The following is a 27,442-nucleotide window of genomic DNA, read 5'->3' as shown; positions in this document are numbered from 1 at the left end:
CTTACCCAGATTCTTCTTGTATACTCTCTTTTCAAAATAATGATGCTGTTGGCTCAATTATTTGACCCACTTTTTTTTTTTTTGGCTGTGCCTTGTGACATGCAGCATCTTGTTCCCTGACCAGGGCTTGAACCTGTGCCCCTTACAGTGGAAGTGTGGAGTCCTAACCACTGGACTACCAGAGAATTCTCTCTACCCCTTCTAAATAATTTTTTAAACTTAACATTTAACTAGATACAGATTAGATAAGGAAAAAGGAGGGAAGGGAAGAGGGAAGAAAGGCAAGGAAAGAAAAAAGGAGGGAGAAAAGAAAAAGGGAAAGGGAAGCAAAGGAAAGTGAGAAGAGAAGGGGGAGGAGAGGAAGGAGGCAAAGAAAGGAAAAGCAGAGCAGAGCAAAGCTCAAGTCCCTTGCCTCCTCAAATGAAGCACAGAAGAATCCTACAAATCCTGGGGAGCCACTGACTTACTATTATCTGAGGATACTCACAAGAGATACTATGATTCCTTATTAATGAAACCTAGCACAAGTAATGACAAAGAACTGAAGGAAAGAACAAGCTCAAACTTGAGTTCCCATCTCCTGTTCTCAAAATGTGGTTCAAGTTCTGTATCCACTAGGAAAAAAACAACAACAAACACACTTTCATTTAATAAGCGTATCATGAACTCCAACACAGATATGCATTATCAAAATGTCTGAGAGTTGAGCCTATTAATTTGCATTTTAGCAAGACTATGGGTTTTTCTTAAACTCAATCAAGTCTGAAATTCTTCCCTCATTCATGAATCTTCTTCAATGGTTAGCAGTCATGTTACCAGTTTAACTGACTTTTGTCTGTTCTGTCAAAGGCCTTAATGTGGCAAATACTGCTTCAAGTATTAACTAATATTAAGAGAGAAATTCTGTGCCCTTACATAAAAAATTTTGTCCTCTATAAGAAAATTACCAATATTTTTTTTAAAGCATGCAAGTAGGGAATGAAGGAACAAAACAGAAGATAGGAAGGAAGTTATATAAAGAAAATTCTTGATTTTTATTTTTTCAAAATGGGAAAAGAAATTGCTCAAAATGTTTGGAAAAAAGAACATCTGATAATTAAGAGTATTAAGTACTAGTGTGTGTATATATATATACACATATATATATGTTCATTCAATTGTTTAAGAAATTGGTCATTAATTTGTATATGCTATTTAAGAAACTGGTTATGAAAAGCAAAATATTAATTAGTTTTCTTATGAATAAGAAAAAGAGTAGTAAGAAAAACACATATATTCTGTTTTAATAATACGAGGCTTAATCTTACTTAAATCTTTTAAAAAGCAATTCTCATGAATTAAGACTAAAAGATGGATTTTAAAGAAAAGATTACCATTTGGTGCAGTAGGAGGTGACCAGATGCCATAATATTTTGGCAAATATTTTTGTAGCTCTAAAAGAATATCATCAGTACAATCAGCAGCAAAAACCTGAAACAAAGAGAAATGGAACATTTCCAAGTTAGTTCCTTGTAATGCTTTCTAACTGCTCCACACATTTCTCAAATAACATAATACAATGAATCATAATTTATCTAGTATGAGTTTTAACTGGAATTTAATAAGTTTAAGTCTGGAATAAGCTAAAAGAAAAAAAGAAATCTCTATGTGTCTCCAATGAGAAACTCTGTATTATTTAGAGCATATTCTTGGTTATCTAATTCTAGCCTTTCACTGTCCTTGAACTATTTTACAACAAAGTAAGCTGTAGATAACTCTTAGCAAATGCGAAAGAATTCTTGTCCATAGACAAAGAATAAATTCTGGCCAGAGGAGGATCTGTGCCTCCCTGGAGTCTCAGTGTTAGTAAAGAATCCATCTGTAACGCAGGAGACTTGCAGGACACATGGGTTCAATTCCTGGGTCAGGGAGATCCTATGGAGAAGGAAACAGCAACCCACTCCAATACTTATGCCTGGGAAATTCCGTAGACATAGGAGCCTGGCGGGTTGCAGCCCATGGGGTCACAAAGAGTGAGACACAACTGACCACTTAACAGCAACAGAGGAGGATTACTGACTTCCCTCCAACCTCCCTGGAAAGGGAGACTTTACAGTGTTCTTATGTACACTCATTTCACCTTCCCTTTATGCCATATAAATTTGTGATTCTTTGACTTTTCTTTTGAACTAGTTTTAATGTTGGCTTAGTTCTTTCTGATACTAAGTAGGGCCCTGTGAGGCTCCTGAGCACAAAGCCTTTCCGTATCCCCTATTTCTTTGATTTTAAGAAAGAGGCTTCATTCAGCCTCCATGACCTTCCCTGAGTTCCAATGGGCAGATGCAAGCAGTTACTAAATAGGAAAGAGAGGTGAAGTGACACCAGGAAGAAACAGTCAAGAGCAGCCTTGCAGGAAGTTCCTGTTTCCCCATCAAGGGATACACACAACATGATCTTTGAGCTGTTTTGACCCCAGACAAGTTTGAACCTGAAAGCTGATGACACTGACTCCTACTTACCTCACCACTAACCCATCAGAAGAATGCAAGCCAGTCACTGCTTTGATCCTTATCTCCTACCCCCACCTCATGTCTGTTAAGACCTTTCCCTATTGCCCAGAGATGGGGGCACAGTTCTTGAGGGGATAGCCTGCTGGGTTCCCTTTTTGCCTGGCAAAGAAATAAAGTCACTTTTTCTCTCTCTTCCATAACTATTTCCATATTTCTGTTTGGTATCGGCACACAAAGTCAATATTTTCACATCACTTACCTCATTAAATGAGTTTAAACAAAATCTTTAACATGTGTTTATTTTATATCTGTAAGGAAATTGTGATTTTACCTTAAAAAATGTATCATTTAACTCAGTGTAAGTCTAAGTACTGTTCATTTAATTATTTTATTTATAACCAGTAATAATTCTAGAAAACAATATGCAGATATTCTGGAACTAGATTTTTAATTTTTCTTCTAGAAAAGCAGAAAGAAAATATTTTTTGTTTCAGACTCAGAGACAGGTAGAGAACTTGTGGTTGTCCAGGAAAGGGTGAGTGAAAAGAATAGTTAGGGAGTTTGGGCTAACAGGTACACACCATTATATCTACAATGGAAAATCAACAAGGACCTACTGTATAGCACAGGGAAGTCTGCTCAATGTTATGTGGCAGCCTGGATAGGAGGGTAGTTTGGGGAGAATGCATACATGTATATATATGATGAGTCCCTTTGCCATCCACCTGAAACTATCATAACACTGTTAATCAGCTATACTCCAATACAAAATAAAAGGTTTAATAATAACTTGCAAGACATCTTACTCATTAACTTTTGCCAAATAGGTCTACTAATAATAATGACTAGCAAGACATCTTACCCATTAACTCTTGCCAAATATGGTCTACCTAAGTACTCAAAGCCATTTAAGTTTACTCATGTAAAATGCTTATGAAATCTCAGTATCAGAATTCTAATTATATATGTCAAACCACATTCACATCAAGTAGTTATATATGACATAATTCTATTTAATAAACTCAAGTATGGCAGAAACTCACCAAACGTGATATACTGTTATTTTCCAGCTTCCCCTACTGAAATGTGAGCAGAAATGATATCAGTCACTTCCTGGTCAAGGTAATTAAAAGCAAGGTGTACCTTATCAAATCCCTTTGTTCCTGGCACAAAGACATTGAAGACACAGTATTCATGATGACCTAACAAGATGGAGGAGCCAAATACACCTCTATGTGCTTAACCTGAAGAAGTCCACGATATAAGTGAAAAGATAAAAGAACTAGAAGAGTAGAAACATAAACTTTCTCTTATGTTAAATATTTTTTTTTTAAGTAGTAAGACTGATCTTTACTACAACATGCCAAACAAGATAACCTAAACAACTCTGTACCTAGAAACGTAGGATAAAATATAATATTTTCTTAAATGCATAGCTGATCTACTATGATTAAAAAAAGGAAATTCACAGAGATCTAAAATAAAGAGGAAACCCAAAGTACTAAGCTGAACAGTGATATTTGGGCTCAGAGGTCCACTCTGAAGACCTGAACCAAAGGATCTCTGAACTTAGGATCAGTCCTAGATGAGGACAGAGATACTGAAAGAGGGAGAGTAAAGAATGCTCTGGGTCAAGCTAATACAGAAAAAAAAAAAAACAGGAATAAAAAGGGAGTCATAATTAAACTAGCATAGCATTTTAAAAAATACTATGAAGAACTTTATCAGGTGGATAATTACATAAAACTAGAATCTATATTTTAATACCACATTAACAAAGAAAATCAAAACATTTAAGAAATTGAATCATTAGTTAAAAAATATATCCTTTCCCAGGAACAAATGAAAAGAAAGATGGAAAGGACTTATGGAAAAAAAAGAGACAAGTGAACAGGCTGCTCTGATGAATTTATAGGTAAGTTTTATCAAGTCTAAGGAATAAAATACTTATCTGATACAAATTCTTCCACAGAAAAGAAAAAGGAATGTCCCTCAAAACTCATTTTATGAAGCTAAAGGAAACTTGGTATCAAAACAAGACAAGGACAATATGTGAAGAAAATAATAATCTCATTCATAAGCATAGCTGGAAAAAATCTTATATATGTAACACTAGCAAACAAAACACAGTAATGCATATTATTAAAAAACAAAAATGACATGTCCAAGTATGTTTTATTTCAAAAATCAAAGGTAATGTAATATTAGAAATCTGTTATGGCATTTACCAGTGGCTTCCCCAGTGGGTCAGACGGTAAGGAATCTGCCTACAATGCAGGAGACCTGGGTTCAATCCCTGGGTTGGGAAGATCCCCTGGAGAAGGGAATGGCTACCCATTCCTGTATTCTTGTCTGGAGAATTCCATAGAGGAGAGTATAAAAGCTGGCTTAAAACTCAACTTTCAAAAACTAAAATTGCGGCATTTGGTTCCATCACTATAGGGAAAATAGATAGTGAAAAAGTGGATAAGTGGAAACAGTGGCAAATTTTATTTTCCTGGGTTCAAAAATCACTGTGGACAGTGACTGCAGTCACAAAATTAAAAGACGTTTGCTCCTTGGAAGAAAAGCTATGATAAAGCTAGACAGCATATTAAAAAACAGTTATCACTTTGCCAACAAAGATCCATCTCAGTCAAAGCTACGGTTTTTCCAGTAGTCATGTATAAATGTCAGAGTTGGACCATAAAGAAGGCTGAGTGCCAAAGAACTGATGCTTTCGAAATGCAGTGCTGGAGAAGACCCTTGAGAGTCCCCTTGGACAGCAAGGAAGTCAGATCAGTCAATCCTACAGGAAATCAACCCTGAATATTCATTGGAAGGATTGATGCTGAAGCTAAAGCTCCAGTTCTCTGGCCACCTGATATGAAGAGCTGACTCACTGGAAAAGACCCTGATGCTGGGAAAGACTGAGGGCAGGAGGAGAAGGAGGCAACAAAGGATGAGATGGTTGGATGGCATCACTGACTCAATGGACATGAGTCTGAGCAAACTCTGGGAGATAGCGAAGGACAGTAAAGCCTGGTGTGCTATAGTTCATGGGGTCAAAAGAGTTGGACACAACTTAGCAAATGCACAAGGGTATTTACCACATTAACAGATTAAAAGAGGAAACTCATGATCATTTCAACAGATACAGAAAATCTTTGCCCTCCTGCATTGTCTCTTCCTGGTACAAGAGACTAGGGAGTTGGTGAACAGCTGAGGTCACTTATTTACTTCTCTAGTTTCCTCCTTATCAGTCCAAGTCTTCTCTTAAAGTTACCTTGCTGAGTTCCAGCAACCACTCCCTCTCCATGCTGACCAGGCCTACAGATGGTATAGCCTTCTCTCTTGCAGGTGACCTTAAACTCTGACTACATCATTGTAAACAGTCCTTTTATTAAACTGATAGAGTGCATCATTTGTTCCTTGAGAGAATCTTAACTCACAAAGAAAGCACTTTCCTTAATCTGTGGAGAAGTATCTCTCAAAAACTTAGCTTGAAAGTCATACTTTAACAGGGAAATGTTAGAAACACTTTTACTAAATGAGGAGAAGATTCCCCCCACCATTGCTTCAGTTCATCACACTGAACTATATAGAAATCCTCAATAGAAGTATATAGATTCAAAAGGGACAAATAGAGTTTCCAATCACAGAAGATGTAACCATCTATACAGAAAGCAACTAAAATTGTTAGAAAGTCTCAGATAAATATAAGTTACTACGAGTTCACCAATATTACTGCACGTAAGAACACCACACAAATATCTCATTCCTGTGTATTAGCAACCATTGGAAAACTTAACTCAAAAAAATTCTGTTTACAATAGAAACAAAAAATAAGAATAAACCCAACTTAGAATGAATCCAACAAAGTATGTGCAAGACTTTTACAGAGTAAATATAAAATATTTTCTTTGAAAAAGAGGAAGTGTCAGCAATTGAAAGCATATTCTAATGCCAGACTGCCTATGTTCAAATCCAGGGACCATCATTAACTATCTGAATGATCCTGGTCAAATTATTTTAATTAATCATACTTTAGTATAAAAAGAATAATAACAGTGTATCTAACCCACAGGTTGTTGTTAAATGAGTTGGTAAAGCATTACTAGCAAGCATTTGGTTTTTGTTTTGCATTATCTTTTTACTTGCACCTAAATTTAAGAGGTAAAGTTATAAAATTCTTAAAAGAAAATATGAGCATTCACCTTCATGACATTAAATATGACACTAATAGTCTGCACTTCAAAAGACACTAACAAGAAAATGAAGACAACTCAGAGAAGAGGGGAAATATTTACAAGTCACATATGAAAATCAAAGCAAATTACAATACGATTAACACTTCACACTCACTTGAATGCCCATTTAAAAACAAAAACAAAACTAACAAGCGTTGATGAGGATATAAAGAAACTGGAATCCTCATATATTAATGGTGAAAATGTAAAATAGGGCAGGCACTTTGGGAAACACTTTTGACAGTTTCTCAAATAATTAAATGTAGAATTACTATATGATGCAGTTATTCCACTCCATATCCAATTCTAATATTTAAAAGAATTAGAAACAGGTATTCAAACAAATACTGATACATAAATGTTCATAACAGCCTTATCTACAAAAGCCAAAAGATAGAAACAATCCAAATGTCCTTCAATGAGTGAATGAATAAACAAAATGTGGTATGTAAATTTAATGAAGTATTACTCAGCCACAAAAAGGAACAAAGTACTAATGCCTACCACAAACTTTAAAAACATGCTTAACAAAAGAAGCTAGCCACAAGAATAACTAAATCCATAGAAAGCAGGTTGGTGGGTGGAAGACATTGGGCTGAGGGAGGAATAGGACATCGTGGCTTAATTGGGTACAGGGTTTTTTGCATGTGCTAAAAATGTTTTCTTAACTAGATAGAGGTGATGGTTGCAAAACATTGTGAAATCTTCTAAAAATTATTCCTAGTAATAAGGTTAATTAAATGTTAACTGTCCACCAACCCTTCCCCTCTACTCTCCTTTGGAGTTTCACAGTACACACTAGCTCACGTTCAAAGCTCTAAGAAATTCTATAGTAAAAAAAAAAAAGTACTTATTTAAACTCAGCATTTCTGAAAAATACAGTCTATCATCTAAGTATTTTTCAAAAATGTAGGTCAAAACCCATCAATCAAAATTAATTCAGTATATCAAAATAAGAATCACTCAAAAATGAAATAGAATAGAGAATATAGAATATGTTAGTAAAGATAAACATTGTATTTTTTTGAGCTATTGTTTCAGTCGCACAGTGTACTAAGAAGACATGTTATCAAATGTATTTCTTACTGAGTCAGCAGCATAAAATTATGAAAAGCACTTTGAATACAACAAAATAAATCTTACCTCACTTACCATATTATAAAATTCCAGCTCTCTTGGACCCCTTGGAGGCGGCTGCAATTGTTTCAAAACTGTGCCATCTGGATGTTGCAGTATACCTACAGAACAAAAATAAGATATTCTAAAATGCTTTAACAGCCAATTTCATAAATTTAAGTTTCCTTTTATTTATTTCAGAAACTGAAACATTTAAACAACATATTTCAGTGCCTGTTATAGGCAAAGCACCAGGAAAACAAATTCTAAATAGCTTCCTTTTGGTGTCTCCAACTGTTATGCCCCTTATAGCCCCCTCAGACTTTCTGATAAATAGAACATATTTAAATTTTTATAGAAACTCTTCAGCAATAGATTTTCCAGGAGATATTAATTAATAGTTAAATAAGCAAATCGGGCCTCCCTGATAGCTCAGTTGGATAAAGAATCCACCTGCAATGCAGGAGACCCTGGTTCAATTCCTGAGTCAGGAAGATCCACTGGAAAAGGGATAGGCTACCCACTCTAGTATTCTTGGGCTTCCCTTGTGACTCAGCTGGTAAAGAATCCACCTGCAATGCCCAGGGAGACCTGGGTTTGACCCCTGGGTTGGGAAGATCCCCTGGAGAAGGGAAAGGCTACCCACCCCAAATTCTGGACTGGAGAATTCTATGGACTGTATAGTCCATGGGGTCGCAAAGAGTCGGACACGGCTGAGTGACCTTCACTTTCAAGAAGCAAATTAAAAGCAGCAGCATAAACTGATCCCACTTTTATAAGCAAACAAAAAAATGTTAATGGTGGTTCTATATGAATTTCCCATTTTTTCATTTTTTTAAGTTTATCTCATCTGTTATAAGAAAGCCACTAAAGTTTTTTCCTGAGTCAGATGCACTGTGTAAAGCTGTACTGATAGCATGAGGGCAACAAGCCAATGCGAAATGTAGGAGCTGAAATCAGGCACCAAGCCTGGACAAGAAGAGGCACCATTTTACGACATGCCCACTCAAAGGGGAGGCTGGTTTTCATTTATATGTGAAAATTTTAAATTTTCATATATTGAGATTTCATAAAATCATGCCAGTTAGAACACAACAGAACTCAAATAAATCTACTTCCAATTTTGATAAAATACACTACTTAAGTTTCTATTTCTTTGGCAAGTGTCAGGAATTTTTAAGAACAAAAATGCAGAATTTAATCTACAAACTATCAACCTAAAAGATATAGTGATTGAGTTTGTTTAAGTGCTACTTATAGAATATAAGGAAGGTAAACATTAATTCATATGGGTAAGATTGGTTGGTAAGTAATGAAAAGATTTTGGGACTTCAAAGAACAGTCTAACATAGCTGTTCCCAAAGTCTGGGAGAGCCTTCACACCCATGGTAACAAATATTTTCAATGGGCTAATGAATAAAGGCAGATGTAAAAAAGCCCTGGAGCTTCCTGATGGCTCAGTGGTAAACAATCAGCCTGCCAACATAAGAAACACAGGTTCGATCCCTGATCCAGGAAGATCCCACATGCCGCAGGGCAACTAAGCCCCTGCACCTTAACTACTGAGCCTCTGTTCTAGAGCCCAGGAGCTGATACTGAGCCTTTATGCCACAAACTACTGAAGCCCACGAGCCCTAGAGCCTGTGCTCCACAAGAGAAGCCATCATAATGAGAAGTGTATGCGCCAAAACTACAGATTAGCCCCCTCTCCGCAACTAGACAAAAGCGTGTGCAGCAACAACAAAAATGCAGAATTTAATCAACAGCCAAAAATAAATATATAAATAAACCTTAAAAATACTTTATTTCAAAAAAAAAAAAAAAAAAGGATTGATGAGCTAAATTGGGAGGGAGCAGGGAGCATTCATCAGTGAAGAGAGAACTATGAAGCTTCCCCACCTTGAAGCAGATACCTCATCTAGATACAGGTGAGTCTGCCATTAGACAAACATCTTAGCAGGCAAGCAGAAATCAGACTGTAGACAACAGTGTGGAGTAGCAGGATGGATTAGAGACAATAGTCCTCATACAAAAACAGATTGCTTTATCCAGCAATTCTCCCACACTATTCACTCTGAAAAATACCACTCCAGGTTTTCAGAGAAAGAAGCCATGGAGAAGGAGACAGTAATACCAGGCATTCTCCCAGTGAATGAATTATAGGATCTAAAAGTAAACCACTAGTATCTTACACTGCAGCCAAATCCCTCACAGCTGAAAAACAGTCAGGATAAGAAAAGAAACATCTTGGAAGGCTGGGCCAACACCACATGAACTGAATCTAAGAATGCAGCCCAGCCCCAGTTCAACTAAATTCTAGAGGGAATATGATTTATCATTCCTCACGCTAAACAGAGGGGAAGGGCTTATACTCTATGTGGAACAAAACAAAACAAAAAATAATATATTTCACTTCCCAGCATTCTTTTCTTTTTTCTCACTTTTATTTAAAATAAGATATCCAAACTTCAATTTAAAAATTGAGACATAACAAAAGAAGGAAGTGTGATGTATAACCAAAAGAAAGTACAGTCAACAGATGATGACACATAGATGAACGAGTACTTATAACTACCAAACAAGGATGTTAAAATAATTATAAGTATGATGCAATAGAAACTCTAGGAAAAACTGGATATCAACATTAAATAGATACTTCGGGAGAAATGCAAAGTCTAAAAAAGAACCAAAAGAAATTCTAGAAGTAAAAAGACACAGTATCTGAAATACAATTATCAGCAGATGATTAAGAACAGGCAATCGAAGAGACTGATAATAAACTTTAAGGAAGGTCTATAGAAGATATCTAAACTAGTGCAGTGAGAGAAAAAGTATCTAAAAAGAAAAACGGAATAAAGCACTAGCAGCCTGTAGGATAATATCAAGTATTCTAACAAATACACAGTTGGAGTATCATAAGGAGAAATGAGAATGGGTCAGAAAAATAATTCTGGACTTCCACTTCTACATAGTATACAAAAAGCTGAAAGAACGCCACTCCCATCTTAAAATAAGGAAAAGTTAGATAATCTACAAAATTATAACTTTTCTTGAAACTATTAGCGCACTGAGACTGTAAACTACAAACATATAATCTAACCACTATGATATGCCCAATGGGAACATTCCCTTGCTTATGGTAGCACATGGCAAGAAGATGGGACTACCTTACAAGGCAGTAAGAATAATTTAGCTAATATTTTTAACAAACAGTTAACAATAACAAAATACAGGTTAGGGAGAGAATACTGACTTCAAAAAGTTACAAAACACTTGCATTATCTTTTCCAGAAACCCCTCTCCTCTGTCCAAGAAAAAGACTGGAATAAAAGAAAAAAAAAAAAAAAAACTGAATAAAAAGATAAAAAGCAACCCTCAAAGGTACAGTCCTTGAGGAAGTAGACACCATTCCTGTAAGCAGATAGGGCAGGGAGTCCCTGGAGAAAAAGAACCAGGCACAGCTTTCTTGACATAAGAGAAATCATTTTAGGTCTAAGTTGTTTGGGGATCTAAGCCTGGCCACAATGCTTGCCCTTGAACAGGACTCAGTAATTAACAATCTTAAGGGAAGTTGGATGGCATCATCAGTTTAATGGACAAGAGTTTGAGTAAATTCTGGGAGATAGTGAAGGACAGGGAAGCCTGGCATGTTGCAGTTCATGGGGTCACAAAGTGTCACGACTTAGCAATTGAACAATGAAGTGAAGGATTGCAGGAACAAAGGAAAAGCAGTCAAGAAACAATGTGCGGTGCTGTGCTTAGTCGCTCGCTAGTGTTCCACTCTTTGCGACCCTATGGACGGTAGCCTGCCAGGCTCCTCTGTCCATGGGGATTCTCCAGCCAAGAATACTGGAGTGGGTTGCCATTTCCTCCTACAGGCGTTCTTCCCAATCCAGGGATCAAACCCAGATTTTCCGCATTGCAGATGGATTCTTTACCTTCTCAACTGCCAGGGAAGCCCCAAGAAACAATAGTTCAGTGATAAAGTCCTAGTTCCTCCTCAAGTTATATATTATAACAATCTGATACAGATCATAGCTGTTCAGGAACTACACCCCTACTCAAGTGAAGGATGGAATGATGAGGTTTCCTTTTCGAACCCTCTGCGATTTCAATCAACTAAAACTTGGACTCTGTCGATCTCTGCACCAATTCTATACTGAATTCTCTCCTCAAGCCCCTTCATGAATATTCCTTAACTTAAAGTTTCCCCAATTTTACCATTTGGGGAGACATTGCTTTGGGAAAGAGCTCCTTACTTGCTATAGGTAATAAATCCTTCTTCTCCCGATCTTTGACTTGGTTATGTCTTTTGGCTCAACACCCACCAAGAGAAACCCAATTTTTCAGGTAACACGACTACAGGAAAAAACAGTTCCTACCAGAACCTTTTCCCCTGTGAACAAAATTCTAAAACTTCTAGGGTAAGGGCAGTAAATCATGTTGCCCCCAAGGCACAAAGATGGGGAGAATAGTAAAAGAAAAAAAAAAAATCCTTAATCCTGGAGGCAAACAGGAACCAGAAAAGCATGATAAATCCTGACTCCAGAGGTGGCCTATTGCTGGGGGAAGAGAAAGAAACTCACTTGCTAAAGAGTTTGTCTCCCACAAAAAATAAAAAGGAGCATGAGACAGGAGGGAAAAGGGTAGGACACACATGCTAGATAAATGAAGGGGTGCAACCCTTGGGATACAGACTGGCTGGAACCAGCTAAAACTAAGGTGGCTCTGAGAACAGCCCAATCATTGACCTTTAGTTCATTATACCTTCATTGTAATAGGTGGTACAGTTGGTAATGAACCTGCCTGTCAATTCAGGAGACATGAGACATGGGTTTGTTCGATCCCTGGGTCGGGAATATCCCCTAGAGAAAGGAATGACTATGCATTCCAATAGTCTTGCCTGGAAAATTCCACAGACAGAGGAGCCTGGTGTGCTACAGGCCATGGGGTCGAAAAAGTCAGACACAACTGAACACATACAACCACAACCAGTACTAAAAATCACCCCCACTTAAGCTGAGACAGTTAGATCATAAAAGGTCAGAAGGTGGGCAGTGGCCCAAACCCTGGGAAATCCCCACCCTTCCCAGACGTAACAAGAATACTCACCACCCTCATTAGCACATGAAATTACCGAGCCCTTAAAATCCAAGACCCCCATGCCCTGGGCCAGCTCTCACTTTCTGACATGGTCTGTCACCAATAAGCAACAGTAGTCTACAGATGGAGGAGGGGCATGAACATAGAGAAAAAAAACTTCTGAAGCATGGGTGCAAAGAAGACCTAAAGCAGAGGGCTGGAAAGGAATACTGAGAAAAATCCTCCAGCAAATCACTCTCACTCTAAACGTAAGATTAAAACAGAGAAATTTCAAGCCCAAGATACACTAGAGGTATGTTAGTCTGCTTGTACTTCTGAAATACCAAAGATTGGATGCTTAAACAACACAAATCTATTTTCTCACAGTTATAGAGCTTGAAGGCCCAGATCAAGGTGCCAGGTACCTTGGCAAGAGCCGTCTTTCAGGCCTGTGGACAGCTCCTACCTTCTCACTGTGTCCTCACATGGTGGGGAAACAAGAGGATACGCTCTCATGTCTATTTTTAGAAGTACACTAATCCTATGGGATCAGGCCCCACCTTATGATCTTGTTTAGTTATAATAAGAAAAAGGAATGGCTAAAAGACAAACGGAAAAGCCCTCAAAAACAGAACAAAAGAAAATCGAAGTACCAATACCTCAGGTGAAACAAACACACCCCCTTCCTAGCTAGCCCTAATTTGGATAGGGGAGGGGGGGCGGGGGGGTGGAGGAGACAAAACTTATAAAAGAGAGAGACAAGACAGGTTGAAACTCCAATACTCTGGCCACCTGATGCAAAGAACTGACTCACTGGAAAATATCCTGATGCTAGGAAAGATTGAAGGCAGGAGCAGACGGCAGAGAGGATGAGATGATTGGATGGCATCACCGGCTCAAGGGACATGAGTTTGAGCAAGCTCTGGGAGCTGGTGATAGACAGGGAAGCCATAGGGTCGCAAAGGGTCGGACACGACTGAGCGACTAAACTAACTGAAGATGGGTTGAAGCCTTTCCTCATTAATCTTAAAGGCCTTGTCTCCAAATACAATCATATTGGGAGTTAGTGTTTCAATATATTAATTTTGGAGGGCACAACAGTCAATCTACAACAAAAGGTAACTACAACATAATTCACACTTGGCTCTACTCCTGACTAGACTGGTTCAATCACCAACATTAACAGCCTAGCAGAAGAGGTATATTCATTTCAGGCATAAATACTGTTTGCCTCAGTTACTTCAGTCCTACATATGATATCCAGATTTTAATTTAAAAATCACAAGTCATATAAAAAACTAAGGGAAAAAACACTGCCAAGAGATAATGCAACATACAGAACAGTTTCAGAGATTACACTGATGTTATAATTATCAAACTTACAATAACCATAATTAATCTATTAAAAACTGTAACAGGAAAGGTAAGACATGCATGAAAAGATGAGGAATTTCAGCACAGATAAATTTTGAGTTAAATGGAATGTAAGAAATAAAAAAACATGGTAAGAGAGATTAAAAACTGCTTTCTATTAGTTTACCAGTAGACATAAAACAACAGAGGAAGAAATCAGTAAATGTGGGGACAAGGAATCCATAGGGACAGAGGAGCCTGGCAGGCCACAGTCCATAGAGTCACAAAGAGTCAGACATGACTGAAGTGATTTAGCACACACATGCATGCAATTTCTGCATGCAACAGAAATTACCCAAATTGAAACACAAAAAGAGAAAAAAAAACTGTGTGTTTTTTCTATCTGCAGATAGAATAGTCTAGGTAATTTTTAACTTTTTTCTTTTTTTGGGGTAACTTTTTCCAGAAATTTCTATAATAAACATATTTTGCTTTCATTAATAGAAAACATACTTGACACAGGAAAACATATACACTAAATAATTACATACTCTGTATAATCTCAATTATGTAACCAAGTTATTAAAAAGACTTTTTTTAATGACCAAAATGACAATGTCTAAAATGTTCTAAAACTAATAAAAACAAACTATAGAGCCAGGAAGCCCAGAGAATCATACATACTATGGGAAAAAAAAAAAAAAAAACCTCCTAGACATTTTAATACAAACCTTAAATACAAAAACAAAAATGGTTAAAAGGATGGATTAAAAAAAGATATACTACTCATAAGATAGTTGATATATTAATATTCTTATATATCAAACTACGCTAATGTCATATAGACTTCAAGAAAAGAAATACTGAATGTAAAGGACATACCATAATGATAAGAAGGTTTCATTAAGACACAATGGTAGCAAAGTTTCAAAATATGTGAAACAAAAACTGAAAAGATAAACTCACAATTACTATCTTAATAATTCATAAAAACAAGTATTCAGAACATTAGTAATGATATATAAAACTTTAACAACAGTATCAAACAACTTGACTACACTGACACTTATAGAATACTACGTCCAACAGAATATATATATTTTTTCACGTATAAATGGAACTTTTACCAAAACTGACCATCTGCTGGACTACAGAAAAAAAATCACACAGAGAATATTCTCTGACCACAATGATAAGCAATGATAAGACATCTGGGAAAATACCAAATAGACAGAATGTAAACACACTTCTAACTAATCCATGGATCAAAATTCACAAGGGAAATTAGGAAACATTTTAACTAGGTGATAATGAAACCAACATATCAAAATTGTGGAATGCAACTAAAAGTACCACATAGTGCTTACAGAAAAATGCATAGTTTTAAATGCTTATATTGCAAAAGAAAGAAGGTTCCAACTTAAGATGCAGGGGGGAAAAGATATTAAAGAAAGACAAGAGCAAAAAAAAAAAAAAACAATGCAATAAAAATGGACAACAGAAAAAAATCAGTGAAATTAAAAGGTTCTCTGAGATCAATAAAACTGATAAACCTCTAGCTAGACAGATCAAGGAAAACAAATAATCATTATTAGAAATAAATGAAAGATGAGATGTCACTACAAATGCTACAAACATTAAAAGCATAAATGAATTATGAACTTCACACCAATAAATTCAACAGCTTAGATAGGGGTTTCCCCAGTGGCTCAGTGGTAAAAAATTCACCTGTCAATGCAGGAGACAAAGTTTGATCCCTGGTCCAGGAAGATCCCATATGCCACAGAGCAACTAAGCCTGTGTGCCACAACTACTGAGCTTGTACTCTAGAGCCCAGGAATTGCAACTACTGGGCCCATGTGCGGCAGCCACTAAAGCCCATGCACCTAGAGCCCATCCTTTGCAACAAAAGAAGCCACCACAGTAAGAAGCCCACACACCACAACAAAGAGTAGTCTCAGCTCACTGCAACTAGAGAAAAGCCTATGAAGACCCAGCACAGCCAAAAATAAATAAAATTAAAAAAAAAAAATTTAAAGTGTACAAACACCTTTAGACAGAGAATAAAAAGTTTAAGTTAATTTATGTATACCAATACTGTGGCCACCTAATGCAAGGAACTGACTAATTTGAAAAGACCCTGATGCTGGGAAAGATTGAAGGTGGGAAGAGAAATGGACGACAGAGGCTGAGATGGTTGGATGGCATCACTGACTCAATGGACATGAGTTTGACTAAACTCCTGGAGTTGGTGATGGACAGGGAGGCCTGGTGTGCTGCAGTCCACGGGGTCTCAAAGAGTCGGACACAACTGAGTGAACTGAACTGAACTGAACTGATGTATACCAAGGGCTTCCTGCATAGCTCAGTTGGTAAGGCATCTGCCTGCAATGCAGGAGACCTGGGTTCAATTCCTGGGTCAGGAAGTTCCCCTGGAGAGGGAAAAGGCAACCCCTTCCAGTATTCTTGCCTGGAGAATCCCATGGACAGAGGAGCCTGTCGGACTACAGCTCATGGGATCACAAGAGTCACACACGACTCAGTATTAACGTTTTATGTATACCAAAAACATTGATTTCATATTTGTAAATATACTAAGACAAATGAAGCCAAAATGTGCTCATTAGTAAATTCTATCCAACATTTACAGAAAAAGATACCAGTTTTACCAAGAAAAGTAGGGAACATTTTCCTGCTCACTTTATGAAGCCAGCATATTCATTTTTAAAAACCTCAACAAAGACTTAAAATTATAGGCAATTATCTCAAATGAATACAGTCACAGAAATCTTTAATAAAAACACTAAGAAACCAAATCCAAACATGCAAACAAATTTGGAAAACTCAGCAGTGGCCACTGGACTCGAAAAGGTCAGTTTTCATTCCAATCCCAAAGAAGGGCAATGCCAAAGAATATTGAAACTACCCCACAATTGCACACATATCACATGCTAGCAAGGTTATTATAGTCAAAATCCTCCAAAATAGTCTTCAACAGTACATGAACCAAGAACTTGCAGATGCACAAGCTGGATTTAGAAAAGGCAGAGGAACCAGAGATCAAACTGCCAACATCTGCTGGATCACAGAAAGAGAAAGAGAATTCCAGAAAAAAAAAAACATCTAATTCTGCTTCATTGATTATGCTAAAGTCTTTGACTGTGTGGATCACAACAAACTGTAGACAATTCTTAAAGAGATGGGAGTATCAGACCACCTTACCTGCCTCTTGAGAAATCTGTATGAAGGTCAAGAAGCAACAGTTAGAACCCACCATGAACAACACACTGGTTTAAAACTGGGAAAGGAGTGTGTCAGGCTGTATATTGTCACCCTATTTATTTAACTTGTATGCAGAGTACATCATGTGAAATGTCAGGCTGGATAAATCACAAGCTGGAATCAAGATTGCTGGGAGAAATATCAATAACCTCAGATATGCAGATAATACCATGTTAATGGCAGAAAACGAAGAGGAACTACAGAGCCTCCTCATGTAGGTGAAAGAGGAGTGAAAAAGCTGGCTTGAAATAACATTCAAAAAACTAAGATCATGGCATCTGCTCTCATCATTTCATGGTGTATAGATGAGAAAACAATGGAAACAGTGACAGACTTTATTTTCTTGGGCTCCAAAATCACTGTGGACGGTGACTGCAGCCATGAGATTAAAAGATGCTTGCTCCTAGGAAGAAAAACTATGACAAACCTAGAGAGCATATTAAAAAACAGAGACATTACTTTGTCGACAAAGGTCCCTACAGTCAAAGATATGGTTTTTCCATTAATCACGTACATACGTCAGAGTTGGACCATAAAAGAGGGTTGAGTGCTGAAGAACTGATGCTTTTGAACTGTGGTGTTGGAGAAGACTCTGAGAGTCCCTTGGAATGCAAGGAGATCAAATCAGTCAATCCTAAAGGAAATCAATCCTAAATATTCTTTGGAAGGACTGATGCTAAAAGTGAAGCTCCAATACTTTGGCCACCTGATGCTTCCAAAGAGCTGATTCATTGGAAAAGACCCTCATGCTGGGAAAGACAGAAGGCAGAAGAAGGGCATGAGGACAAGTTCCTTGGATGGCATCACCAACTCAATGGACATGAGTTTGAGCAATCTCTGGGAGATAGTGAAGGACAGGGAAGCCTGGAATGTTACAGTCCAAGGGGTTGCAAAGAGTCAGACATGACTGAGCAACTGAACAACAATTTATCACAAACATATAGACCTTAATCCAGGAACGCACAATTGATTTAAATATTCCAAGATGAGTAAATGTATTGATGTTTGGGAAGACAGTTTTCTGAGAAAAAAGGGAGATAGGAATATAGAACAGGGAGAAGAACCCTGTGATATTAGATTTTAATTATAGATATGAATATTAATTTTAATTTTTACCAGTAAGAAATTATTTCTTAATTCATTCTGCTGAAAGGACCAATAGTAATAACAATCAAGAAGCAATGAGTATACCTGTTGCCCAGATGTTGATTTTTAAATACGATTTATCCCCAAAGGATGTACCTTTCCATCTCTTCCTTGCTTTTTGCTTCTCTTCATTCTTCCGCTATTCATAAAACCTCCTTAGATAAGCACTTTACCTTCTTGCTTTTCTTTTTCTTTGGGATGGTTTTGTTTGCCACCTTCTACACAATATGACAGACCTCTGTCCATAGTTCTTCAGGCACACTGCTATCTAGATCTAGTCCCTTGAATCTATTCATTACCTCTGTGAATTTATATGGGATTTGATTTAAATTATACTTGGCTGGCCTAGTGTTTTTCCTGGTTTTCTTTAGTTTAAGCCTGACTTTTGCTATGAGAAGCTTATCATCTTAGCCACAGTCAGCTCTAGGTCTTGCTTTTGCTGACCGTATATACAGTTTCTCCATCTTCGGTTACAGAGAATGTAATCAATTTGATTTTGGTATTGACCATTTGGTGATGTCCATGTGTAAAGTATTCTTTTGTGTTCGTGAAAAAGAGTAGAGAGCTGGCTTAAGACTAAATATTAAAACAACTAAGATCATGGAATGGCCCCATTACTGCATGGGGAATAGAAGGGGGAAAGGTGGAAGTATTGACATATTTCCTCTTTTTGGACTCCAAAATCACTGTTGACAGTGACTACAGGCCATGAAATCAGAGGACAATTGCTTCCTGGAAGGAAAGCGATGACAAACCAAAACAGTGTGTTGAAAAACAGAGACATTACTCTTCTGTGATGCTGAAGCTCCAGTCTTTTGGTCACCTGATGCGAACAGATGACTCAATGAAAAAGTCCCTGATACTGGAAAAGATCGAGGGCAAAAGGAGAAGAGGGCATCAGAGGATGAGATGCCTGGACAGCATTATTGATGCAATAAACATGAATCCAACTGGACAAACTCCAGAAGATGGTGAGGGACAGGGAGGCCTGGCATACTGCAGTCCATGGAGTTGCAGAGTCAGACATGACTGGGCAACTGAACAACAACAACCCCTAAATGAACTAGGTTCTTGAGAAAATAGTGTCTTATTCTAAGGCTGGGACCTGAAAGGTATAAGATGAACGTGGGACATCTTTTCATGCCACAAAGTGAGAAAATGCTTCAAAATATGGGAACATTAAAAAGACACAGGAGCCAGGTTGAAGAAGCTCCCACTGCCAAAATCTGGGACAATTGAGCATCAAAATTAAGCAGCAACAATAAAGGCTAAGATCCACAGAAATTTGGAAAACCCAGCCATCCATCCTACGAATTAGAGAGAGAAGGAAAATCTGTATTCCTTAAAGAAGAATGCCAACTACCAAATGTAACAGGAATAAGAGATTAGAACATCATTTTCCAGCTAACACGGTAATAAGTTGAGTTGGTCAAATATCATTAACGAGTGCTGTAACATTTGGTGAAAATGCCAATGATATGCAGGATGTTTAACAGTCTCAAAATATTCCTCTCAAATTATTTACCTGCAATAGGAAACATTAAACTTAACAGTGGAAAAATCTGGCAGACATCATTTAATCAGCTGATCAAAGTTATAACATCAGTAATGCAACTGATATCCTGTGCTGTATGAGATGATGCTTCAAGAAAACAACATAATTCATTTGGTATTCTTAGAAAAATGCATTCATCTGATTCTAATCATAAGGAAATAATTAGAGAATCTTGAAGAACATTCTAAAAGTCATATGCCTATTGTCTTCAAATATTTCACAGTTAAAAAAAGATAAAGGAAAAAATTTAAGAACTGCTCCATATGACAGGCAACTAGAGGGTGATAATAACTAAGTGCAATGTATATAACCTTAGATGGGGGAAAACTGCTATAAAGAATATTAGGGAAAACTGCTATAAAGAAATATTATAGGAATAGTGGCAAAAGCAAAGTGATAAATATTCTGAATTTGATAATTTTACCATGGTTAGGTAAGAAAATGTTCTTATTTTTAGTAGATAGACAAGAGGTCATGATGCCTGCAACTTGGTTTTAAATGGTTCCACAAAACCATTACCAAGCAATTGTGGCAGAATATTAACAGCCAAATACAGATGAATGGTAATATGTAATAGTTTGTTATTCTATATTTGCAACTTTTAAGTTTGAAGTTTCCCAACACAGAAATGTTTTAAATTCCTTAAAAAGGAAGCATGATATAGAGTAGCATCAATTATTTAGGTAAAATCTAGTGTAAGACTTTTACACTGAATGTAAATGGCCAGAAATAGTCAAGACAATCAGAAGTGAGATGTTTATTCTACCATACATCAGGATTTATTATACAGCAGTTTAAATTAAGACAGTGAGGTATTACTGCTAGGATAAACAAATCAGTAAAACAAGTCCAATATGAAACTGAAAGAACTGAGGTATATATGCACAATGGAGTACTAATAAGTTGTAAAAAGGCAATAAGGAAGCACTCTATGAACTGCTAATACTGATTTCTAGGAAATACTGCTAACTTTAAAAAACAAAGTACAAAAGAGTATATACAGCATACTACTTTTCGTCGGAAGAAAGGAAAAGAAGAAAATAGAGATCTGCTTAATTCTAGAACAAGAAATTCAGAAAAGATAAATCAAAAACAATGAAACTGGTTAACCTACAAGGGATGCTGAGAAATGGGATGGAGTAATACTGAAGAGAGTAACACTTCTGATACACCTTTTGTGAAAAGTTTTGCTTTTGGAAGCATATTAATTTTATAAGCATTCAAAAACTGATCACTGAAGGAAGCGAAATGAATTTAAACAGAAACAAACATATTTCAAATGAATAATATTACCATGGAGAAGAGGGAAGTAAAAATAACCACACACACACACAAATCCTAATCTAGAGAGCTTTTGAGAAGTGTCCAACCACATACCCTCAATGAAAGGAATCTAATCTTGACAAAAGCACAGAAATTCTGAAGATCATAGGATTAAAAAAAATTTAATATTGTGGGAGCCAGGTGCTCACTGAGGTAAATGGAAAATACAAATATAGAATCAGGAAAAGGAAAAGAACTCCATGGAGTTGGAATGAAACTAGAAGTATCAGTATGCAATTATGATTTCTAAAATATTTATACACACTTTTTAGTAATATCCATTGAAAAGACCTGGAAGCAGTGACATCCCAGTGGTAACAAGCAAACCTGCACCCAGATCTTGGTTTCTAACAACCATTTCCCACTAAAAATGAACCAGGGCTCCTTGGAGAAATGGCAGGTTCCAGAGCTGTGTGGACTTCCCTGGTTAAAGGAAGGAAGTGCTCCAAACTGGTCAAATCTGGGACAATTTGAACAGCAAAATAAACAAGTTCTATAATAGATTATGACACTATAAAATAAAAATCTATGACTGCAAATTAATCATAAAAAAGAACACATATATAGGAATAACAGAGAGCTATTTCTTTTCTTACAAAGTCAACTATGCTTCAATAAGTAAAATATCAACTATATCCTCTATGTTAATCATCATTGTAACTAATTTTATATCTCAGTTTGTATCTTTTAATCCCCTTCACCTATTTCACTGCTCCCCAGTGTGCATCCCCTCTAATAATCATTAGTTTACTCTCTAAATCTGTGAGTGGAAGGGCTCCCCCCAACCCCTGCACTCTCCTGGAGCTATTTCTTAGAATCAGTGCTCAGTCACTCAGTAGTGTCTGACTCTTTGCAACCTCACTGACTATAGAATGTTGACTATTAAAATAGAGTGGTAGAATGAAAAAAGGAAAATCACAATTTTTCAACTATCAGAGTAAAGGCTGCTTCAGGCAGAATTATCATTAGATGTCTAATTTAGGAGTAAAGTATGAGGATCCCAATATTTGCATGAACTTATAAGTATCTCTCCACAGACAGCTTAGTAACACAGGGAGAAAATATTAACTATATACTAGAGAAGCCAAACCACACTTGGACCAGGTGATCAAGTGAACATCACTAATAACAGGCAAATAGGCAGTGTGGACCTCTAGATGTGATACCCTAAAAAGGATATCTTATATATCACTTGTATAACATTCCAGCCAGAAAAGTATAACCTGAATCTCATCGTAAGAACCCATCATATACCCAAGTTAAATAATACTTTATTAAGTAACTAGCCTGTACTCTTCAAAATCTTCTCATTTTTAAAAAGGCTGAGAAACTGTTACAAATTATAGAATTCCAAGAGACAAGAGAACTAAATGCAACAAATGATTCTAGACTAGACCCTATCCTGAAAAAAACAAATATAAGACATTATTGGAACAGTGGACAAAATCAGAATATGGACTATAGATGAAGTACTGTATTATTACCGAAACACAAGTTACTGTGCCCAACACACAGTGAGGTCAAACGATACCAAAACAAACTTGAACAGAGAAAGGTTTACTGCAGGGCCATGCAAGGAAATCAGTGGTTCATGCCTTAAAAACCCCAAACTTCCCAAGGGCTATCAGCAAAGCAGTGTTAAAGGAAAGGTGAGCGAGGGGTGTGGTTAGTTGTTGCAGGGTCAGATCCTTTGTTCTTGAGGTCAGGTCATGATCAGGTAATGATGTTCCCATAAATCTCCACCAAACAAATTATGTGTTAATGTGTTATCTTCTGTTCTGATAAGAAAGAACCAGGTCCCAAGGCACAACTTTCACCCTTTGAGATCCAGGTCCTGGTTAAGCAAGAGGAGGCAGATCTCAGCTGGTGGCTCTCTCAGGGCCAGGTCCCCAGACCCTGCCTAACTGTCATCGGTGAGGGAGCCTAGTGCCCTGGACCCACCTGGCCCTCAGGCTCCTCAGGCCGTCCAAATGGCAGGGGCCAACGCCCATAGATTGGCCCCATGCAGACCACCACTGCCATTAGCTGGCACAGGCAGGGGTAGAGGAGAGGTTCACTATGGTCCCCAGGCCTGGGCCAGGCCAGTGGGTGACCCTGGCCAGGGCTCTGGAATACAGCGCCCAGTCTGTTCCCTGGGCCCCCCAGATCATCCAGCGGCCCAAGACTGGGTGAGCTGGAGGGGCCCCCGAGGCAAAGGCTGGGGTCTGCCTCTTACCTCACTCTCCCCCCTGGCGACCATCACTCCCCCAACTGTTGGCTGAATCCCCCACTAATGGTAGTTCACCGACAGTTGGTTGCTCGTGGGAGGGGACCACTACAGCACTGGCCAATGGCCGAGCAGGACCACTACCCGTTGCTCACTGACAGTTGCTTGTGGGAGAGGCCCACTGTGGTGTCAACCAATGGCAGAACAGGACCGCTACCTGTTTGGGGGTGCGGGTGTCTGGTGTGAGATGGTAATGGAGCTCAGGGACAGTCAGGTGCTAAGGGCTGTGCTCCACAGCTCTGTCACTGTATCAAACTGTTAAATTTTCCATATTTGTTAAATGTGCTGTGGTTACAGAAATACACACTAATTCTTAAGTTTACACACTGAGGTATTACTGTGTAAAGAAAGGCACATGATAGTAGTGCCTCTCAAATAATAAAGAAAAAATGTTGTTCAGTCGCTAAGTCATATCTGACTCTTTCGTGACCCCATGGACTGTAGCCCACCAGGCTCCTCTGTCCGTGGGATTTCAGAGACATAATTCTGCCGTATGTTGTCATTTCCTTCTCCAGGGGATCTTCCCAACCCAGGGATCAAATCCACGTCTCCTGAACTGGCAGGTGGATTCTTTACCACAGAGCCACCAGGGAAGCCCAAGAAAAAAATAAATATGTATATACAGAGAGATAAATTCAGAAAAATGTTAAATTCCCTATATTATTCTTATAACTCTTCTGGAAGCCTGAAATTATTTTAAGTCAATTAGTTTCAGAGGGTATCTTAAAAAAATAGACAAGTAGTAAGCCAAAACAGTTGTGGGTTTTTCCCCCAGGACAATATCAGTTTAAATCCTTCTTTTCCCTATAGACCATTTCATTTCTATATCCTAAATTGGATTAAGATACAAATACCTGATTTCAACTTGTTTAAAACCTCAAGGACATTTGAAAGAAATTAATGGTACATGTTAAATATCAAAACAAAAAAGGATTTTACATTTTGGCAAGCTTTTGGATTTCAAATTGGTAGCAATTACATTTTTGTGAAACATATCTATAAAAAAGTTGTATAAAACAAGACCCAGGAGTTCCCTGGTGGTAAAGAATTCCAGGCCTTCATTGCTGAAGCCCTGGTTCAATCCCTGGTCAAGGGAACTGAGATCCTACAAGGCCTGCAGCATAGCCAAAAAAAGGTTGTATAATGTGCAAGGTATACTGTGATGTACAAGACTGTTTAATACATTATTTTTAACACATACACACAAAATAGTGAAAATCTAAAATTTCATCTCCAGAGGACTAATTATGACATATCCATACTACACTATCCACTATCCATACAAGTTTTTTAGATGAAGTATAAGCATGAAAATATGACATACTATGTAACACAATACAAAATGAAAGCCAGAAGTTGCAGATATATTTGCACGAAAAATTGGAAGTGTGTTATTGTGTTTACATATGTGACCAGAAACAAAGGCCTGAAAGGATACACCAGAAAGTTACCAGTGTTTGTGATTGCCCTGGGAGAAGGAAAATAGGGGGAAAGGCACTGATATATATTTGAACTTTTTACCTTGAAAGATCATGTACAATTTACAACTTGAAAATGCAAATATTTTGTATTCTTAAAAACAAGACATACACTTTGATGAAATAATTTCACTGAAGAACAAAAAATATAGCTTGTGATATCAGAACTATAACATAACCTTAAGCAGTTATAATATAAGATATATTTTTCTATTCAAGTACTTGGTGCTATATATGTTTTTATATTTTAATTTAATAAAGCCTCTTGGAAATAGGTAAGACATTAACCCTAAATTGAAGAACCCTGCTTACTAAATGAATAGTAATAATTTCTTTTTAAAAATCCACAATGTCTTTAGCAAAGTTTATTCTGAGAATTTCAGTTGATAGCCAAAGTACATCTTGAACTACAATATGTACTTTACAACTCTAAGTGATTTATGATAGTACAGAGACATAATAAACTCGAACTTTGAATTACTGACCATCTGGTTATCCATGCTATGAATAAAGTAGATTATCATCATCAGGCGTCCTTTCACTAATAACATTTTAAGTTAAATGTAATAATAAATAAAGCTAAGGATTCCAGCTTCTAGAATCTATACTACTCCTTTGATTAGTTCATTTGGATGACAAACTCTTTCAGTCACTGTTTACAATGTAGCTTTAAGGTACATTAGTTATTAGTCACAGATAACTCTGAACAGGTTCACTATTACATACTTTGATAAGCAGTGGTTACACTAACGTGTTTGTGGTTCAGTTTCAGATATTTTGTTCATTCTCCTTTGTACATAAGTCCATCTTAGGGGCCCTCAGGGAAACAATTATTTTTTTCATGCCTCTAGAATATTATTTAGAATATCATCTTTATAATTCATTAATATAAATCAATAGGTATGTACTATAAATCTATTAAAAAGTATTCCATAATTACTCTCAAACTTCCATTAACAGAGGGGACATATAGAAGAATGCTATCAAGGTGCTATTCTAAGCACCTTGATAATGTTCCTTACTTCTAAGCTAAGCACTTGAGAACAATTATTTGTTTCCTAACCTAGGTGTATCAAAAGAACTGATAATTTTCACTCTTTCAACATTTCCGGAGTTTAACTGAGCCTCAGGCCACTCAGGAGGCTACTGGAATAAAAAGATTCAGTCTCTAAGGAAGTAACAATTTAACAATTTAAAGGGAAGAAAGGAATACAATTGACTCATCATTAACTCCTAACTTTGAAAAAGAGAAAAGTAGATAAAAGTATTGGAAAATGTTGTTCTCTGACAATTAACATACATTCATTGTCCCATCCATTTTCAAAAATCCTTGTTTGAGTGGTTTTCTGCAAGCACAATGTGTGTGTGTTCACTCAGTCTTGTTCAACTGTTTGGGACCCCATGGTTTGTAGCCAGCCTGCCAGGCTCCTCTGCCCATGGAATTTCCCAAGCATTACTGGAGTGAGTTGTCATTTCCTCAAGGGGAATCTTCCCCACCCAGGGATGGAACTCATCTCCACAGTCTCCTGCAGTGGCAGGCTGATTCTTTACCACTGGGCCACCTGAGAACATGGTGGGAAAAAAGTGCTAGGAGGCAGGGCCCTTGGTTTCCATATTCTCCACACAGTACCTGTATGACCTTAGGTTTGTCACTTAACCACCAGTCTTGGCCTATTATCTCAGCTTAAAATGTCAGTATTATCTTACTAGCCTAAGCCAGAATCATCTTACCAGCACAAACCAAATCGTCCTCAGTGGTTTCCAGGTCAAAGATCCGCATTACTCACATACTCATCTGATTTCCCCAAGTAATCATGGCCTAGGAACCAGTGTGAGTAAGCCAGGTGAATTCCAGTTCCTAAACTGAACTTTTACATTACCAAGAGAATAAAAAGGCCCTGGATTGTGCTTTAAACGCTGTGACTCAAAAAATGTATTACACAGGCTAAAGATACAGTCTTAAAAAGATGATCAAGAATGACTGTCTTAACTGTACCATCCTGGTACAACAGCAGGGTGTATTTTCGACCATGAATCCGAGTTTCAGCATTACTGAAACCACGCCTCCCATAGAAATCCAAGAGCCATCAGAAAAACCTCTCCAAAGGGCGGGGGAGAGAGAT

The 27,442-nt window shown here is 37.4% G+C and overlaps 1 protein-coding gene across 1 annotated transcript in view; it reads right to left on the bottom strand.

Moving 5' to 3' along the window:
• The window catches only part of LOC138072381 (inositol polyphosphate multikinase), a 50,797-nt gene that overhangs the window by 22,656 nt on the left and 699 nt on the right, over positions 1–27,442 (bottom strand). Inside the window, exons 2-3 of the mRNA XM_068963474.1 lie at positions 7,871–7,956; positions 1,374–1,470 (exon numbers count right to left, since the gene is read on the bottom strand). Coding sequence (XP_068819575.1) covers positions 1,374–1,470; positions 7,871–7,956 — 183 coding nt within the window. The remainder of the gene's footprint in view (positions 1–1,373; positions 1,471–7,870; positions 7,957–27,442) is intronic.

This window comes from Capricornis sumatraensis, unplaced genomic scaffold (genome assembly GCF_032405125.1).
Source record: "Capricornis sumatraensis isolate serow.1 unplaced genomic scaffold, serow.2 scaffold13, whole genome shotgun sequence".
NCBI classification, from domain to species: Eukaryota; Metazoa; Chordata; class Mammalia; order Artiodactyla; family Bovidae; genus Capricornis; species Capricornis sumatraensis.
This window is presented reverse-complemented; position numbering and strand designations above follow the sequence as displayed.